This window comes from Thalassophryne amazonica, chromosome 8, assembly GCF_902500255.1.
Source record: "Thalassophryne amazonica chromosome 8, fThaAma1.1, whole genome shotgun sequence".
NCBI lineage: Eukaryota > Metazoa > Chordata > Actinopteri > Batrachoidiformes > Batrachoididae > Thalassophryne > Thalassophryne amazonica.
In genome coordinates this window covers 83,480,909-83,501,698 of record NC_047110.1, presented here as the reverse complement: position 1 = coordinate 83,501,698, position 20,790 = coordinate 83,480,909, and the positions used below count along the sequence as shown (strand labels likewise).

Here is a 20,790-nt window from a genome sequence, read left to right as displayed (position 1 = left end):
ACAAAGGAATTCCGACGAGGGGCTGGACGACTCCTCCCACAAGGAGTGCTCACAGGCGAATGACGTCACCGACAGGCGTGGAAAAACTCACGCATGCGCACGAGGGTTCAAGCATGTCTGACGTAAAAACATATGAATGAAATCCATATAGTTTTTGAAAAAAATAAAAAGGACCTATACTTTACGGACAGCCCTCGTACATTATACAAGTTTCACTTTTTTAATGGAATTACAACCTTATTTCTTTTTCAAATTCTCCCATTTTTTGCATCCAGCCTTATTTCCTTTAGAAATTTCCTTGACAAATAATATCAGTCTATTAGGACGTCAGGTTATGTGTTGCACATATACATGTGTGTCTATATATTTTCCAACTTATTCCCATTGATGAAACTTTTCATTTTCTGCCTGAAAGCTTATTAGATGAGTGTGTTCAGGGCTCCATTTGTTTACAAAATACACACACGTTACACACCTTGAAATCCAGCAGCAGGGATTGATATTATCCAAAGATTTATGAACATACAAATTAACGTGCTTACACTTTATCATGATTTTCTCCATTGTGAGATATAAAAGTGTCTTATCGTATCGTTCGTGTGTATGTGCATTATAACGCAGCGCATGAGCGACGTTACGATATTCTTCAGAACGACAACATACGCAACATGCATCCAGCAGCATACATGTTGCTGTCATAGACAACTGCCTGTAAAGTTTTTTGGCAAGTTATAACTTTCTAAACAGCGTAATTTGTAATGAAATCCGCTTCATTTATGTGGCTCTTTCGGCACCATGTTTGTTTTTTCAGAGACAGCAGTAAGCTCCTCCTACCCCTCCAAATGGAGGGATTTGTAGCCCTTTGCCTTCCCCTCCGCCTCGCTCCAAAAAGAGAGACTCAGCCAGTGTTTAGCAGAGGCACTTTTACCCAGAATCCTTTGCGATCTGTCTGTTTGTTACAAAACCTCAGAATTAGTGCATTCAACATTAAAAGATATATGTTATATTTTAACTTTGTACAAACAACATAATTGACATTAATGGAGTTATTCTATCGGTATTAATGTTATTTACAATCAAAACCATAAGTCAGCATGACTTTATTTTTCAAGACCTGCACCTGACCGGAGTGCCATAATTGATAGGGAGTTGGCTTTATGGCTGCTTTTGGGGTGCCTCTGTGCTGGGAGCTCTGTAGTAAACAAGAGCTTCCAGCAGGGGCCAAATGTTGAAAGAAAAGTGTGGTCTCATTGTTGGGGTCTGTTGTTGTTTTTAATATTATTATAAGCTATTAAATTTGTTCTACTACTAGTTGTAGATGTGTCAGAGGTAATATTGGAATTTATCGGTTATCTGTAACTTCCGATACATTTTTGGGTGGTTTATTGTTTTATCTTTATCAAAGATAACTTTTCAGTTATCTGATTATCTGTTATCGAAGATAATTTTTTGGTTATCTGTGCCCACCACTGGCTACATGTGCCATTTTGTTGGTCCATTGACCACGATGTTTCCAAATGATACATATCCACATATGCCGCAAAGGTTTCTATTGTTCCTATTGTTCTATTGTTCTATTGTTCTATCGTTCCACAGCAGATTTTTAAAAATGGTTACTATATATTTGTACAACACAATGGCCTGCTGGATGTTTGTACAGTTTTTATGTATGCCCACAATCTTCTTTGAATTCTTCTGGGAAGTTCTTGTTTCACCCAAATCCAGCTGCAGAGGTAGTAGATCACTGGGTATTGTATGTACCTTTCAAGGTGGTTTGCAATCAGCCAACAAACACAAAGAAGAAGTAGTTTTATTTTTGTTATTAATTGATGTGTTGGGTGTATTTTCAGACTATCTGATGATGTGACCAAGGTCAGCACTTTAAAACAGTGTTTCATGATGGATTTAGACATGACTTTGGCAATCATAATGAACTGTCAGAAGCCGCGAGGTGTGGGTGAGACCAAAACAATCATGGTGACAAAGATGACGTGTAGGAGATACATAGCAGAAACAAACTGGCCTGCACTTATGAGTGACACAAAATTGAAAATTGAAAATACCCTATCCGGAAGGTCATTATAATAATCCATTCATTGGCAGAGTTGGGCAATGATTGGGCCAGTTTCAGTTACGCAGGGTGGTGGTAACATCCATACAAACGTAACACAAATTATGGGTCAGATTGGTGGTTTGGGAGTTCTTCTTCTTTTACTGTAGCTTCTTCTTCTTTTGCTGTTGTTGGCATCCATTTTAATGGTGCACTGCTGCCACCTTCTGTTCTCCACTCAGTAAAATTAAAATATCTAAGCATTTGTTGTTTATTTTGAGAAGACTAGGGCACTTCAGGGGCCAGTCGGATTTCAGTTGGGGCTGATGCCCCTCTGGTCCTGCCCCTGCCGCTATTCAACTTTTACCTGAAAGATTTACACTCAGCTTTTTTTGTCTTCTTTGTCCCCAGTGAATAACACACTCATGGAAGCCGAAAAGGACACAGGCAAAGAAACAGATAAGTACAGCAGCAAAGACATTGGCAAAACGACAGAGAAAGATCAAGAGAATACAACTGGAGAAAAGGAAAGTGTTCAAGAAAAAGATACAAGCATAGGAAACAAGAACACAACTGTAGTAGGAGGCGATGAATATACCGGGATAACTCCAGAGGGTGAGACGAGACTGGAGGAAAGTAATGCTGAAAAAACCAGCGGGACTAGCAAAGAAACAACAGGTACTAAAGGTACAGACGACACCTTAAACACAGTTGAAACAAAAGAGCCAGATTTAGTAAAGCTGCAAGAGAAAAAAGAAGACCGCTCAAACTCAGAATCAGAGACCGGAAAGACGACAGACGTCACAGAAGTCGTGGTGATAAAAGACAAAGGGCAAGAAGACAAGGAGCGCAAAGACAAGCAGGTAAATGGAAAACAGGATCCGGACAAAATCGGACCCAACGACACCAAAGTGCGGATAGTTATATCTGAGCGAGAGAACACGGTGGAGGCATTTGAACCGGAAATGACGCACAATGACACTGTTACATACGGTGACAATGACATCCAGGAGGACAACAACACTATCGGTTCCCTGGAGACAGAGAAGAGAGTCATTCCCTCAACAGTCAATATTACTCAGCACACTGTCGACAGAGCAGGAGGTAAACCAACTGAAGAAACAAAAAAGGACACAATGGAAACATCTGTTGAGAAAACAAAGGAGGAAGCAGAAAAAGAGCTGGAGGAGAAAAAAGATGAAAAGAAGAAAGAAGGAAACCAGAGTATCATTGGTAAGACGAATCAAAAATGTAGTAGTACTGCTGTGATTCTTTAAAATCCCCCCTCACATATTAATTATTATTATTATTATTATTATTATTATTATTGTTTCAGAGAAGAATTGCCCACTAGTTCCTCGACTCTACCATGGTTACCATCAGCTGGTGCTGGGGATGGAGCCTCGGACAGTTGAATTTGTTTGTAATCACTCCTACGCCCTCAGCGGTGATGCACGCCGGACCTGCCAGCCAGACGGCAGCTGGAGTGGCAAACAACCCCTGTGTGTCAGAGGTGCTCTCATTTTTATTTTGTTTTATTTTATTTCCATTTTCATTTTTATACTTGCTTTACTGCTGGTTGCAGCATGAGCAAATAATTGTTTTTATTATATGGCTGCGATGCTACGCATGCTCCGATTGTCTGATTTCCAGTCTGTCAGACCGGTTATCATGACAATCGGTCCACAGCACGTAGCATATTCGTTGCAAACCACGAAGCTAAAAACACGATTAGAAAAACCAAGTCAGACATGAACATACTCCATAAATATCTAAACAGCATCGGAAAAACACACAGATTGAAAGTTTACCAGCTAACGACCGGACCATCTGTTAGCAAGTTCTTCATGGAGGTGAAGAAAGCGAACAGGTAAACCATCAGCAGCTGTCATATTCGGACGATACCGTACATTTGCGTTTATATATATATATATATATATATATATATATATATATATATATATATATATATATATATATATAATAAATAAAATAGCCATATAATAAACACCTTGGTCTGATAGTTTCCCGTTCAGACCTCAGGCTCAGTTAATAATCCTTTATTACTAACACCCCATTTACACCGAGCCTACGACGATGTGAGATCAAAAAAATGGCCTCTGCTCGCTGTCACTCTCACTGGTTCTCACCGTGGTTGCAGGCTGGTCAAAGTGGGGTTTTCATGATCGGCACAAAGATCCCTCCTGGTCGCCATCACTCTCCAATGGTCTCCAATAGGTGCGCAAGTGTATTGAACTGTTTAAAACACTCAAAGCAGTTGTGCGACCGGTTAAAAGACACATAGGTCTCATAATTGGTCTCGGTAATTCCCACAGGTCCCAACCCACTCCCAACCTGATCCTATTGGTCGTAATAGACTCTCAGTTGACTCTGCGGATATTAAGTTATTCACTCGCACAGTTCAGTCTCAATCTATGCTTGGTATAAATGTAAATTACAGTTCAAACTGGAGACCAGCCAAGACTTAGGAGAGTTGACAACATGTCATGGTCTTGTAGGTCTTATATGGGTCTCAGTCTGGTGTGAATGGGGCATAAAGCTGGTCTTCCCCTGCTGATTTTTGGCCCTGGTTGCCTTCCCGACTCCAAGTATGAGGAAGCTGGGCATGATTTATTACAATAGCATTGAAAAGTACGGTATTTTATGATACAACAGGTTAGGTCAGACTACAAAAAATTTTGAATGCAGCCCCATCCCCCATGACATGAGAGCCTCTGAGCACATGCACAATGATTCTGTGTACAGTTTATGCACGTCCGCAGTAAGAGCAAGACTTTTCCCGGAAAGATAAATATATCTGTTAACATCTAAAAACTGTCTTCTCCTGAAGAGTACAAAATATTTTTCATGGGATTATAGATCTGTTATATTTCCAGAGGAGGTTTGAAGAGGTTAGCGTATGGGGAGTCTATGAAAACACACACACACACACACACACACACACACACACACACACACACACACACACACACACACACACACACACACACACACACACACACACACACACACACACACACACAAACAGACAAGTAAGTTTAACTGCCTGGTCTATTGCATTTCACACTGTTTGCTCCAATAATAACACAGTCTGCATTGTATTTTAATTTTAGTTTACACTGTAGTGTGGCATCAAAATAACTGGGCAGCCAAATCCACATTCAAGCAGAAATTAATGTGTTTCAAGAGGCACAGATGAAATAACAACAAAGCCGTCTGTAAAAATAAAGTAAGATGCACAGTTCTGAGCGAAAGTTCCAGTTTCTTACAATATGCCAGTCCAAACACAATCCCACCTCTTCACTACACACTGTCCTCTATCTGCATTTGCATCACTCACATGCTCTCACTTTTGTTAAGTATTACTACATATCTGCGCAAATGACGACCAAATATTTACTGTTATCGATCATGATGTGTCTCCACATCACAATATTCTTGAACATGTTTAAACAATTTCCATCAGAATGATGTACAATGGTACTTTTACCACCTATTAACACCCGCTACACCCCATTTCAGGCCCTGATTCAGGCTTTTGCACTACAAACGTATCCATTTGTCTCTCAAAAATCTAATCTGCAATGTGAGACCAGCTTAAGAGGTATTATTCATTAATTATGTTAACTATATATATATATATATATATATATATATATATATACACACACACACACACAGTATATATAACAATATATTATATTTGGATTATAGGGTAATTGATTGTGATGCAGATGCTATACACATGAAAAAAATACAACAAAATTAAAAATATTACTAGCGCATTGCCTGTGGGGATCCACGGGCTCTAGATTGGGTTGAGTTTATAAAATAGGTTGCTAACATTTTTCAAGGGTGGTAATAAAATATGCAACGTTTCTAAAATGATTTTAACTGAAAGTGCAGGAAATTAAAATAAGAAAGTTTTGTCAATAATTGTATTTATTATGTTACACATTTAGTTGATGTCATGTTTTACAACTGACACGTTTGAGATATTGCCTTTATTCAGAGGTTGTCTGGTTACCAGGGACTGATTAACATTATCAACATCCATTGTTCACTGTTGTTACCTAATATGTGTAATTTCTCCAAAAATATTAGTCCTGTCAACTTTCTGTTTTCTCTGTGTTCATCCTTGACCCAAAATTCATAAGCATACCAAATAGCAAATGTCAGCTCCCCCCAGTTTCTCCACACACACGCACACATGCCTACACATAAGAGGCCACTTTGCTTTTACATCCACAAAGGTGTATGTGTACCCCATAGGGTGGTCAGAGTCTCATAGGGTAATAATTCCAGTGTTTATTAAAACATTATAACGCTTTTTATTGTGCAGAATTGTTAAGATAAGTGCTTAATAATAATATTTCATTCATTTTCCATACCCACTTGCTCCAATGAAGGTCCACGGGGTACTGGATCCTAAGCCTGCAGTCATAGAGAGAGCAGGCTGAGGACTAGCACCCTGGACAGGATACTAGTCTGTCGCAGGTCCACATATAGACAGACAAACACATTCACACTCGCATGTACACCTATGGACAATTTACAGTTACCAATTCACCTAACCTGCATGTCTTTGGAAGCAGAGGAAGCCGGAGGACCTGGGAGGAAGCCACATGAACACTGGGAGAATATGCAAAGTCCACACAGAAAACACCAGGTGGGAATTCCCATGTCCCAAGAACAGTGTGGGATTGCAATCCCACAACATTCTTGCTGTGAGCCAACAGGGCTAACCACTAAGGCACTGTGCCACTCGTAACAATGATGCTTTGGCTGCTCCTGCTTGTACAAGGTTGCCATAGCAGACCCTGCGCAGAACGACATTGGGAGTTGGTTCAAGTTTAATACTGGATGTCTTTTCTGATGCATCTCCATTATTATGTGGAGAAACACAGTCCCTGGTCTTCCAAAGAGGTCTGCCATCCAAGTACTAACCAGGACCCACTCTGCTCAGCTTGTGAGATCTGACAGGATCATGCTGACAGAGTAGACTGACTACATAATAATAATAATATTCTTATATTTTTTAGCTATTTTTTTTTTCTGTGGATGACTTTATTTTGAACACAGTCAGGAATTCTTTCTGAGGAGGTTTGCTAAAGAAATAAACAGGAAATTGTTGTTACATATTTCACTAAATGGTGTACCCAAACGTTGTCCTTTTAGATTGATGTATGAGGTGAAAACATTGTTAACCATTTACACATTCAGCTGTGTTGACCATTTACACCACTCATGTCTTATCTTAGCCTTGCTGGCGTCTGTTGCTGCTCTCCACCATGAGCGCTAAAAAGATTAAATAATCCTCCAAAGTATTACAGATTAATTAACACTGTTCTGCCACTGGTCCAGTAATTATAATTAAAAAGCTTTTTGGAATTATTGAGTTTGTGTATGTTGTATTTGGATTTGCAGCTTGCCGGGAGCCCAAAGTGTCAGAATTGGTTCAACAGAGAGTTCTGCCACCTCAGTTCTCGTTCAGGTACGTTTGCCATGGCATTAAAATCAGTCAATAAACATAATTGTGAAGGCAGAGTACAGCACCATATTGTTTTTTTGCAGTCACATTCAAAACTATGTACTTATTCTCTCAGAAAGACACCAGTGCACAAATTCTACTCCTCGGGTCTGGGTCGACAGCTCCAGTCTGATGGTCCCACTAAAGGTCCAACAGTGCTTCCCCAGCTGCCCCAGGGCTTCCACCATCTTTACTCACACATAGAGTATGAATGTGCTTCTCCATTCTACCAGCACTCCGGAAGTCCTCGAAGGACATGTCTGAAGACTGGCAAGTGGAGTGGGCGTCACGTGTCCTGCTCACCAGGTGAGGGCAGCAGAGAACTACAGTTTCTCTTAGCTCTTGTCACAGGACATGGAAATATAAACTACAGAGGGAAGCCAACAGTAATAACAGTAATGATAGCTATTCTCAAAATCACATATACATACATACATACACGCACGCACACACACACACACACACACACATATATATATATATACACTCAACAAAAATATAAACGCAACACTTTTGTTTTTTGCTCCCATTTTGTATGAGATGAACTCAAAGATCTAAAACTTTTTCCACATACACAATATCACCATTTCCCTCATAATATTGTTCACAAACCAGTCTAAATCTGTGATAGTGAGCACTTCTTCTTTGCTGAGATAATCCATCCCACCGTACAGGTGTGCCATATCAAGATGCTGATTAGACACCATGATTAGTGCACAGGTGTGCCTTAGACTGTCCATAATAAAAGGCCACTCTGAAAGGTGCAGTTTTGTTTTATTGGGGGGGATACCAGTCAGTATCTGGTGTGACCACCATTTGCCTCATGCAGTGCAACACATTTCCTTCACATAGAGTTGATCAGGTTGTCAATTGTGGCCTGTGGAATGTTGGTCCACTCCTCTTTAATGGCTGTGCAAAGTTGCTGGATATTGGCAGGAACTAGTACACGCTGTCGTATACGCCGGTCCAGAGTATCCCAAACATGCTCAATGGGTGACATGTCCAGTGAGTATGCCGGCCATGCAAGAACTGGGACATTTTCAGCTTCCAAGAATTGTGTACAGATCCTTGCAACATGGGGCCATGCATTATCCTGCTGCAACATGAGGTGATGTTCTTGGATGTATGGCACAACAATGGGCCTCAGGATCTCGTCACGGTATCTCTGTGCATTCAAAATGCCATCAATAAAATGCACCTGTGTTCTTCGTCCATAACAGACGCCTGCCCATACCATAACCCCACCGCCACCATGGGCCACTCGATCCACAACATTGACATCAGAAAACCACTCACCCACACGACGCCACACACGCTGTCTGCCATCTGCCCTGAACAGTGTGAACCGGGATTCATCCATGAAGAGAACACCTGTCCAACGTGCCAAACGCCAGCGAATTTGAGCATTTGTCCACTCAAGTCGGTTACGACGATGAACTGGAGTCAGGTCGAGACCCCGATGAGGACGACGAGCATGCAGATGAGCTTCCCTGAGACGGTTTGTGACAGTTTGTGCAGAAATTCTTTGGTTATGCAAACCGATTGTTTCAGCAGCTGTCCGAGTGGCTGGTCTCAGACGATCTTGGAGGTGAACATGCTGGATGTGGAGGTCCTGGGCTGGTGTGGTTACACGTGGTCTGCGGTTGTGAGGCTGGTTGGATGTACTGCCAAATTCTCTGAAACGCCTTTGGAGACGGCTTATGGTAGAGAAATGCACATTCAGTACACGAGCAACAGCTCTGGTTGACATTCCTGCTGTCAGCATGCCAATTGCACGCTCCCTCAAATCCTGCGACATCTATGGCATTGTACTGTGTGATAAAACTGCACCTTTCAGAGTGGCCTTTTATTGTGGACAGTCTAAGGCACACCTGTGCACTAATCATGGTGTCTAATCAGCATCTTGATATGGCACACCTGTGAGGTGGGATGGACTATCTCAGCAAAGGAGAAGTGCTCACTATCACAGATTTAGACTGGTTTGTGAACAATATTTGAGGGAAATGGTGATATTGTGTATGTGGAAAAAGTTTTAGATCTTTGAGTTCATCTCATACAAAATGGGAGCAAAACCAAAAGTGTTGCATTTATATTTTTGTTGAGTGTATATATATATATATATATATATATATATATATATATATATATATATATATATATATATATATATGTATATATATATATATATATATATATATATATATGTGCGTGTGTGTGTGTGTGTGTGTGTGTGTGTTCGCAACAAACCGCACCAGATGTTAGATATTTGTGCTCTACATATACCTCATTTTTTTCAAAAAATATTGCACATTCCCTGTCGGGAAGTTCACAAAAATGTTGAAAAATGCCTCACAATGTTCAAAAATAGATTCATCCATTTTCTATGCCCAATGTACTCCAATCAAGGGTGCCAGGGGACTGGAACCTATCTTGGCAGTCAAAAGATGAGAGACGGGGTAAGGGAAGCCGGGCCACAGTGGATCAGAAATGTTGTTTTTATGGCAGCATAAACACATTATGCATAGGTTTAGGTCATTCTATTGTAAATTTAATACAGCAAGTTATTGTTTATAAGGCTGTGTTATTTATGTCTCCTCAAGTTTAATTTACAGGTGTTTAAAATCGATTTTTAAATTTTTGATTCACTGTGCCCCCGACACTAATTCACGGGGCACAGTGAATCAACTTAGAATATAATGAAAATCAAAATTATGAAATATATGCTGATGCATATACAACTATAATCCAGCAAACTGGCTATGTAATGTGTGAGTGTCTTATATAGTGATATAAGTCCTTTAGAAACTATTATAAATACAACTGTCATAATTTCTGTTCAAACGTGAAAACAGTTGTTTACATACACAAATTATAGAAATAATTAATGGAAAAATTTCTCTGGTGGTGGGCCAGCAGTACCTCCTCTTCTGGCGGCCCACACAACTTAAGGTCTAACCTTACCAACCCCCAGAGCAAGCACACAGGTAAGGAAAAAGTAAGTAAGTAAGGAAAAACTCCCTCTGATGATTTCAGGAAAAAACCTCAGGCAGACCAGACTCAAAGGAGTGACCCTCTGCTTGGGCCATGCTACTGACACAATTTACAAATCAATTGACAAAACGAATATACAGGAAATTTTGCTAGTGCACAGGACGGGAGGGTTGCAGAAGACACCACACCCATCTCTGGATGGAGCCACACCTCAAACAGAGAGAAAAAAACAGAATCAGGTAGCAAAAAGACAACAAACACAGTATAATGTGTCAGCATTAAGCAACAAGAAAAACAGAAGAAATACTAAGGTGATTACCAGCCACTAGTTTAATTTAGATAAAGTTGAAGCCGCGTCCCGCTCTGTTTCTTAATAAACTTAATTTAAAAGGGTAAAACATTTAGGAAGAGATCCAGAGGTTAATGAGAGATTAATCATTTCCAGCACAGTCAGCCAAAGGTCCTTAAACAGTTTTGTTGGTATGGGATAGCAGGTTATGCTTTTTGTAGACATTCCACTTTTGTCAGCACGCCTTGTGAGATACTATCAAATTCTGTAAATCTAGTTAATACCTCAGTAGTGGTGCCCACCTCAATAGCACGGTGTAGTGGCTGGGTTAAGGCATGCTGGGATATGTTTAACCTAATGTTTTCTATTTTCTTCTCAAAGTAATCCAAGAAATATTGTGCTGTAAAAGGAGAGCGACTTACAGGTGGCTGTTCATGAATAAGTGTTGCCACCGTGCTGATCAATCAGATTCAGGTCTGGGCTCTGGCTGGGCCACTCAAAGACATTCACAGAGTTGTCCTGAAGCAGCTCCTTTGATATCTTGGCTGTGTGCTTAGGGTTACTGTCCTGCTGAAAGATGAACCATCTCCCCAGTCTGAGGTCAAGAGTGCTCTGGAGCAGGTTTCCATCCAGGATGTCTCTATACATTGCTGTATTCATCTTTCCCTAAATCCTGACTAGTCTCCCAGTTCCTGCTGCTGACAAACATCCCTACAGCTTGATGCTGCCACCACCATGCTTCACTGTGGGGATGGTGCCTGCCCAGCTAACACATAACGTGAACGTTATATGTTGTTATATTAACGTTATGGTTACCGGAAACATTTTCTAGAATGTTTTCCTAATGTTATTATTTCCTTTTATATATTGATTATATTGATGTTTGCAAGTGAGAGAAGCTCTAAGTGTTTTGGATCCTGGAGTCTCCTTTATAAAGCATTGCAAAGGACTCATACTAAAACTATATGTACACCCCCCCCCCCCCCCCCAAAAAAATAGACTTATTAAACCATCTGTCCACAAACCTATAAGGAAAGTCCTCATTATAAATCATACGCTACCTGTAATTGAATGCATTATAACCCACCGTCTACACACCCACATTCAACCACAAATGGTCGATGCAGAATGCCCCATGAATATTCAAAAATACACATGAATCCTGAACTGTGTACTTATCATAGCAACCGAGAGGAAAAGCACTATAAAAATACATTTCTAAAACAGAAATCCAAGCACTTGTTTGTGAGGTAAGATCAAACCCCCCCCCCCCCCCCCCCAAAAAAACAAAGACAAATCAATAAATTCAGGGAGTTACACTCGGTGGCAAAAACAAGTCCACAACAACATGCAACACCATTCACTTATGGTGTTGCATGTTGCCTCGACATCACAATCACTTGTAGACAGAACTTTAACAAACTCACCAGAAGAACCAGCATAAAACCTTCCAAATAAGACAATAAGTAGACAATTGTTTGTCATATTTTTTTTAAGAATCCTTTGTGCTCCTGTGATGTCACAACACTGCTGTTGTTTGTTCAAATAAAATCTCTCCGAATGAAATTTGAGCAGCAAAAATAACATGGGCCTATTTTTAATCAAAAATTGAAGAAGGGAAATGATTTGCTGCATTCCAGTAGTAGCAGGAAGTACTTCACACTTTGTCGAAATGATTGTGATAATCAATCCTCTCATGTCCACCACAAATGTATTTACATTTTAGCAGCTGTGCTGATGAAATATTTAATGTGTGTTTGATGTAAGGTCTGAGTTGCCTTATATATTTAACAATTGGACTGTCCATATAGATAATTTTGACTCACTATCACAACAAAAATGCTACTTGTGTATTTATGCTAAAATATCTGTATGTATGACATGTACTGTTAAGAGGATTTAAGTTATGACTCCTACTATCTGGCTTGACTTCACCCTCTCCAAAGTATTGGCACGCATGGGTCAAAGTTTGTATTCATGTACGCACATTTTGACATCAAGTTTTTTTTTTAATGAGTCACAATGTAGGCGTGTAGTTGTCGTGCGCCTCATTTAGGTCCCGTTTTGTGTGGGAAATGAGACTTGGATGCGAACCAGTGATCTACAACCCCTGGCAAAAATTATGGAATCACCGGCCTCGGAGGATGTTCATTCAGTTGTTTAATTTTGTAGAAAAAAAGCAGATCACAGACATGACACAAAACTAAAGTCATTTCAAATGGCAACTTTCTGGCTTTAAGAAACACTATAAGAAATCAGGAAAAAAAATTGTGGCAGTCAGTCACGGTTACTTTTTTAGACCAAGCAGAGGGAAAAAATATGGAATCACTCAATTCTGAAGAAAAAATTATGGAATCATGAAAAACAAAAGAACGCTCCAACACATCACTAGTATTTTGTTGCACCACCTCTGGCTTTTATAACAGCTTGCAGTCTCTGAGGCATGGACTTAATGAGTGACCAACAGTACTCTTCATCAATCTGGCTCCAACTTTCTCTGATTGCTGTTGCCAGATCAGCTTTGCAGGTTGGAGCCTTGTCATGGACCATTTTCTTCAACTTCCACCAAAGATTTTCAATTGGATTAAGATCCGGACTATTTGCAGGCCATGACATTGACCCTATGTGTCTTTTTGTAAGGAATGTTTTCACAGTTTTTGCTCTATGGCAAGATGCATTATCATCTTGAAAAATGATTTCATCATCCCCAAACATCCCTTCAATTGATGGGATAAGAAAAGTGTCCAAAATATCAACATAAACTTGTGCATTTATTGATGATGTAATGACAGCCATCTCCCCAGTGCCTTTACCTGACATGCAGCCCCATATCATCAATGACTGTGGAAATTTACATGTTCTCTTCAGGCAGTCATCTTTATAAATCTAATTGGAACGGCACCAAACAAAAGTTCCAGCATCATCACCTTGCCCAATGCAGATTCGAGATTCATCACTGAATATGACTTTCATCCAGTCATCCACAGTCCACAATTGCTTTTCCTTAGCCCATTGTAACCTTGTTTTTTTCTGTTTAGGTGTTAATGATGGCTTTTGTTTAGCTTTTCTGTATGTAAATCCCATTTCCTTTAGTTGGTTTCTTACAGTTCGGTCACAGACGTTGACTCCAGTTTCCTCCCATTCGTTCCTCATTTGTTTTGTTGTGCATTTTTGATTTTTGAGATATATTGCTTTAAGTTTTCTGTCTTGATGCTTTGATGTCTTCCTTGGTCTACCAGTATGTTTGCCTTTAACAACCTTCCCATGTTGTTTGTATTTGGTCCAGAGTTTAGACACAGCTGACTGTGAACAACCAACATCTTTTGCAACATTGCGTGATGATTTACCCTCTTTTACGAGTTTGATAATCCTCTCCTTTGTTTCAATTGACATCTCTCGTGTTGGAGCCATGATTCATGTCAGTCCACTTGGTGCAACAGCTCTCCAAGGTGTGATCACTCCTTTTTAGATGCAGACTAATGAGCAGATCTGATTTGATGCAGGTGTTAGTTTTTGAATGAAAATTTACAGGGTGATTCCATAATTTATTCCTCAGAATTGAGTGAGTCCATATTTTTTTTTCCCTCTGCTTGGTCTAAAAAAGTAACCGTTACTGACTGCCACAATTATTTTTCCTGATTTCTTATAGTGTTTCTTAAAGCCAGAAAGTTGCCATTTGAAATGACTTTAGTTTTGTGTCATGTCTGTGATCTGCTTTTTTTCTACAAAATTAAACAACTGAATGAACATCCTCCGAGGCCGGTGATTCCATAATTATTTCCAGGGGTTGTAGAAGGATGACTGGATATCTTTGTCACACTCTCCAGAGAATCCTTAGATGCCACTGGAAAGACTTTGTGTCAAAATGAGTGGTTATTTTGAGAGACTCAGAGAGACTTTCATTCTTAGGGAATACCATCTGTGACACAATGGCCATGTGTCGTGCACCCCTCAGCATGATCCAGCATGCAGGTGTCTCAGTCCTGAGGAGTCCAGAACAAGGCCAATGGGATAACCATATGTCACCTGATTGCAGGGGATAGATGGCTGGGTGTTGGAGAGTCTCGGGTAGGAGTCTATCGCCTGTGTCCTAGCTGTGGGCGTGTTGGATCTGCCCCTCGTCAGGGGGCCGGATCTCACCCTTGTCTGCTTGGTGATCCCTGCCCGGTCTTGGGGTTTGGGTGTGTCTGCTCTCGTCCCTCACACTGTTTGCTCCCCTCCTGTGGGATCGTGGCCTGTGTGGTATGGTGCCGGGGTGCCTCCCTGTGGGCCGCTGCCGGCTCCCTGCACGCTTCCCCTTTTGCGGGTGGGTGGGGGGGGGGGGGGGTGTTTCCTGTGCCTCCATGGGGGAGGGGGGTCTGGGTGTGTGTGTCGGGGTTGTGCTTGGGCTGCTCCCCCAGCGGTTTGTCTGGCTGCTCCGGTGGCCCTGGTGGGTGCCCTGTTTGATAGAAATTATCTGGCAGCTTTAAATAAAACATTATAGGCTGATCAAGAAGAACAGGTGAATGTCACAAACGCACACACACCATGTTCACCCACGCACTATGTTATCTGTCTTGCAAGATCAAATTGCATATATATATATATATATATATATATATATACGTATATATATATATATATATATATATATATATATACATATACATATATATATATATATATATATATATATATATATATATATATATATATATATACATATATATATATATATATATATATATATATATATATATATATATATATATATATATATATATATATATACATATATATATATATATATTTATATATATATATATATATATACATATATATATATATATATATATATATATATATATATATGAAATTGGTTCTGCCAGTTTTGGCATATACCATTACTATATGTGCAGCCAGGTTGATAAAAAAAAATGTTCAACTGATATTTATAGTCTACTTAATGCATGGTGTCAGTCAGGTTTAGTCTTCCTTGTCCAAACTGAATAGTTAATACATCTACTGCCCATGGGAGATGCAACAATTTTCAATATTTAGTCTTTTTTCATCTTTTGGTATAACAGCAGGAAACAGATTTGGGAATTAATTAAAATATTCTATTTCTTTACCATTTTATAATTGGGTGGATCGAGGGGGGGTGTGACCCACTCAATAATTTATGCAAGTCTGATGAAATAAGACAGAACAAATCACTAATCAGAATGTGGTAGGCAGAAATTCCTGTTACTGAGATATTTCAAATGGGAACTGACTAAGTGATGAACAGGATTATCTGAAAGCACAAACAATTCAAGAACAGTCCCACGGTACCAACTGTTGACTCACTCTCAGTGTGAGTCTAATTTTTCCCATCTTCTTTTTCCCCTCTCTATCTACCGGATCATCATTGTTCCGGCTCTGTCCTCTCACCCTGCCACCTTTGCTTTGGCAGTGTGTGGGAAGCATCCAACCTTTGACCCAGAGAGGCACGCAGAGGCTGACTGGCCTTGGCTGGCAGCCATCTACCGTCGATCGGCCAATGGAGCTGAGACCAAGGTGACCAAGGCAGACAGCCAGGCTGAATCCCTGAAGAAGAATGGCAGAGAGGGCACGGACAGCAACAACCAGGCTTCTGATTGGCAGCTGGTGTGTAGTGGGGCCCTGGTGAACCAAAGAAGTGTCGTGGTTGCAGCCCACTGCGTGACAGAGCTAAGGAAAGTGTATCCACTTACTTCTGCTAAGATCAAGGTGGTGGTGGGGAAGCACTACCGTGATGACCAGAGGGAAAATAAAGCTCTTCAACACCTGAGGGTAAGACACTGGTCATCTATCTTATGCTGCGTTTACACATAACGACGACAAGTCACAAATGCCACGAAGTATACATTCTTGGCCTCTGATCACGAATGTGATTATTCGGGGCAGAGGCGTCAGGTGTCCTCAGGAACTGCTGCAACCTGTTACCACACGTTACGATTAATGGCACGTGTTGCTGGAGAATTATCAGGAACCATTATGCAAGGTCAAGAATCGTGTTCCGCGTTGTTGCATGCTATTGCGCGTAACAGCGCATCGTTAAGTTCTGTCACATTGTGAACGAGGTGAATTGTCTCCACACACCCATATTCATCCAACCAAATTCAGATCGCTCCAGTTTTTCAGAAGTACTTTGTGACTGCATGTGTAGTTGGGCTCTGTGCCATGGAGTGGCGCAGAGAGGAGGAGACGGAGACGGATAAAGTCAGATGTGTGGCTACATGTGGCTCTTGTTTCGCGCATTTTCCCAAACATCAGGCACATGCAGCAGGTGGAACACCTGCAGGAGTGCGCTGAAGAGCACTAAAATGAGACTTTTAGCCGACTTGGTGTCAGCAATCAAACTGAATGCGGTGCAGCAGGGTTTAACTGTGCGCGCTTCATCCACCGCTGGACTGGAGGAGGTGCAGAGATGTCTGGCTGCACGTGAGTCTCCTCTCGCTCCTCTGGCTCAGACTCATTCTCCCACACATCGGTTACAACAGCAGGTGGAACACCTGCAGGAGCGTCCTGAGGAGCTTCAGCAGGAACTGTGGAATGACCTTTGGAGCCGCGTTTAATTGTACGCACGTGACAGAAAACTGATTTGTCATGGCGCGCAGTGAAATGTGATGCTGCGTTACAAGTCGTGTCAAAACTTGACAGTTTCTGTGTCACTTCGTAATAATGCGTGACAGTTTGGGCTCCAAGAACCATCACAGGAACCACTATGAACGTTGTCACGTTCTATTAAGGATCAATACTCATCAAGACGGATCAGTACGCTCAGTTGCGACCTCCACGACATGAGACGAAATGAGGGTGGTGTGTGACATTCGTGGAAGATTTTTTGACAGGCAAAAACATGCTCCACGAATATCAAGAATATCACGCACCAACACGCCCTATTAAGAAACCTATTCAGATGCGTTAAGTCACATTAAGAATGTCAGGAAAGTGTCACGAATGACAGAAAAATGACATTCGTAACGCGTCTTGGTTATGTGTAAACGCACCTTAACACATTAACTTCAAAGCAGCGAAACGTCTTGTTCAGACAGTCTTCAACTCGTTTCACCACTCATCCAAGCAATTTCTTCAGTTTAAAACAAAATGGTATGTTAACCCCAACAGAGTCAGGCTGATATGGATTTAGGCTGATATGGATTTAGAGAGTAAAAAAATTACAATACCAATATATCTGCTGATATATACACAAAAAATGGCAATGATTCAGAAAACTTTATCAAACACTTATGACAAGGAAATGTAATTGAGGCTTGATGGTTCACAGCTTAAATATGAACTTTTTAAGTAAATTTAAAAGTAAACCACAACCAATCAACATTTGCTACATTGCCTTTGTGCTGCCTTCACTCGGATTGGCAGTCACTGTGTCACATTAATCAGCATTTACATAAAATAGACTTCTCACCAATTTTGGCCCCTCCTAGTTAGCATTATAGTGACCATCTGTCTCTTGACACTGTAAAATGGCCACTGTGACTGCAAATGAATGCCAGCTGGTTGCTTTGCCTCCATCTCCCACCATTAATGTCACACTGCACTGGACTGGTTTTCATCTTACCTCACCAACAGGACTGAGTATGTAAGCCTGGGAAATGCCAGGCCCCAGATAGCCCCTGTCTCCTGTGGTGTACCTCAAGGTTCTGTCCTTGGCCCATTACTATTTATTTTGTGCATGCTGCCACTGGGCCATGTCATCAGCAGGCATGTCATCAGATCTAAACCCCTCTTCTACACAGGCATGTTCCTCCTCTTCATTATCACCCCCTCTTATGCTTACCACCCTCACCTCCTGCCTGGAGGAAGTAAAGGCATGGATGAATCAAAACTTTCTTCAATTAAACAGCTCCAAAACAGAAGCCATTCAAATCGACACCCCCCATCAGGTCCAATCATCCACTATAACCACCATCTCCTTCTCCAGTCAAGACATCCGTCTTTCAACTACTGTTACTAACCTTGGTGTGAGACTCTCTCTTCTGAACTGCAAACCTAATTTACCTACGGGTACGAATAAAGGAACCTGAACCTGAGACTGGACCCTCACCTCACATGTGACAATCACATCAATCACCTGTTTAAGACTTGCTTCTTCCACCTCAGAAACATCTCCAAGCTCCGTCCCTCCCTCAGCCTCACTGATGCTGAAAAACTCATCCATGTCTTTGTCTCCTCTAGGCTTGACTACCGTAACTCCCTGCTCTGTGAGATCTCTGGAAAAAAACTCCAATACATGCAAAACAGTGTAGCTGGAATTCTGATGAGAGTACATAAATAGGAACACATTACACCTATTCTCCATAACCTTCATGGGCTCCCCATCACCTACAGAATGCATTTTAAGATTGCTCTCATCACCCACCAATGCATCCATGGCAATGCCCCCACATACCTCAAAGACCTCCTCACTCCCCACACATCCTCCCGTTCCCTCTGAGCATACAATACTAATCTCCTCTGTCCCCCGCACACCAAACTTCACACCATCGGAGACAGGGCCTTCTGTTCAGCTGCCCCTCATATTTTGAACTCCTTCTCTCTACATCTGAGGGCTTCACAAACTGTTGAAGCTTTAAAAAAAAGCCTCAAGACATATCTGTTTAGACAGGCCTATCACATGTCTAAATAATTTGAATCTGTTACATCTTAGTCTTTTTATTCCATTTTATTATTTTATTTTGATTTTATTCTATTCTGCTGACTGTTTTTTATCTGAAGATTTTCTGTTTTTAATGAATGAAGGAATTTATTCAGCACACATACTTAACAAGTATCTCATTTAACACAAACAAAACAAAAAACTCGTAGGCAATTTCCCAGTTTTGTGCCGAAAGGGTGTAGGCAGAACCACAAGCTTATAAACACACACACACACACACACACACACACACACACACACACACACACACACACACACACACACACACACACACACACACACACACACACACACACACACACACAATATATATATATATAAACAAAATATATGCATATGTATATAAAATGTCTGTACACACTCATAACAACATATACCAAAAAAAACAAAAAACAAGCAGAGACAGTATAGATTAATCAGTGAACTAAAATATCTCAACACGACAGAACATACAATACTGCAACACAGTAAAAAAAAACAAACAAACAAAAAAAAAAAAAACAGAGTAACAAACTCAGTAAACCTAATTCTTCATACTATAATAAGTAATGATATTGTTTTTATAAAGTATTTTTAAGCCAACTAAAGTGCCAGATAATTTAATGCTATCATATCATTTAATGCTAGCAGTTATTCTAACTTTTTACACCTTTTACAGAAACACAATGACTTTTTACAGTAGTTTGTGTCTTTAATTTATTAAATACTAATGTTCTTCTCAAATTATAGCTGGACTCCCTCATTTTAAATAAAAAATAACATGTTGTGGCAAAAGTTTATTTTTAAATTTATACATGATTTGTATTGTATAAAGTTAAAAATCTCTTGTTTATCCTTGGATTTACTTATTTTTTTTCCCTTAGCACTTTGGGATTTTTATTAATAAAACATGCATTATAAATGAAATTGATTATTATTATTAATGTGAATAAGAGGTGATATGGGTCCAAGTGTTTTTAAAGAAGTACCTTGATGTTTGTCTGCTCCGGGTGTGTTACTCAGCATGAAACACAGGATGCCAGCGCTTTGTTCCACCAACAACAACTAAACGACAGGGAGAAGTGACCCTTGCTGGGTCATTGTAAATGGAAAAAAGAGGTATTAACCAGTTACCATTATTTTGAATAAACGGTTCTGTTCTGGAACAAAAAAAAAAGTAAAGTTTCTGCTTTCGTTTTCATTCCACAAACTGGTTTAAAGCCTTGCTTGGTAGTTATCCTCAATCT

The 20,790-nt window shown here is 40.4% G+C and overlaps 1 protein-coding gene across 1 annotated transcript in view; it reads left to right on the top strand.

The window, feature by feature from the left end:
- The window catches only part of pamr1 (peptidase domain containing associated with muscle regeneration 1), a 67,308-nt gene that overhangs the window by 45,273 nt on the left and 1,245 nt on the right, over positions 1 to 20,790 (top strand). Inside the window, exons 9-13 of the mRNA XM_034176847.1 lie at positions 2,462 to 3,283; positions 3,387 to 3,563; positions 7,499 to 7,565; positions 7,678 to 7,907; positions 16,316 to 16,674. Of these exons, the coding sequence (XP_034032738.1) occupies positions 2,462 to 3,283; positions 3,387 to 3,563; positions 7,499 to 7,565; positions 7,678 to 7,907; positions 16,316 to 16,674 (1,655 nt within the window). The remainder of the gene's footprint in view (positions 1 to 2,461; positions 3,284 to 3,386; positions 3,564 to 7,498; positions 7,566 to 7,677; positions 7,908 to 16,315; positions 16,675 to 20,790) is intronic.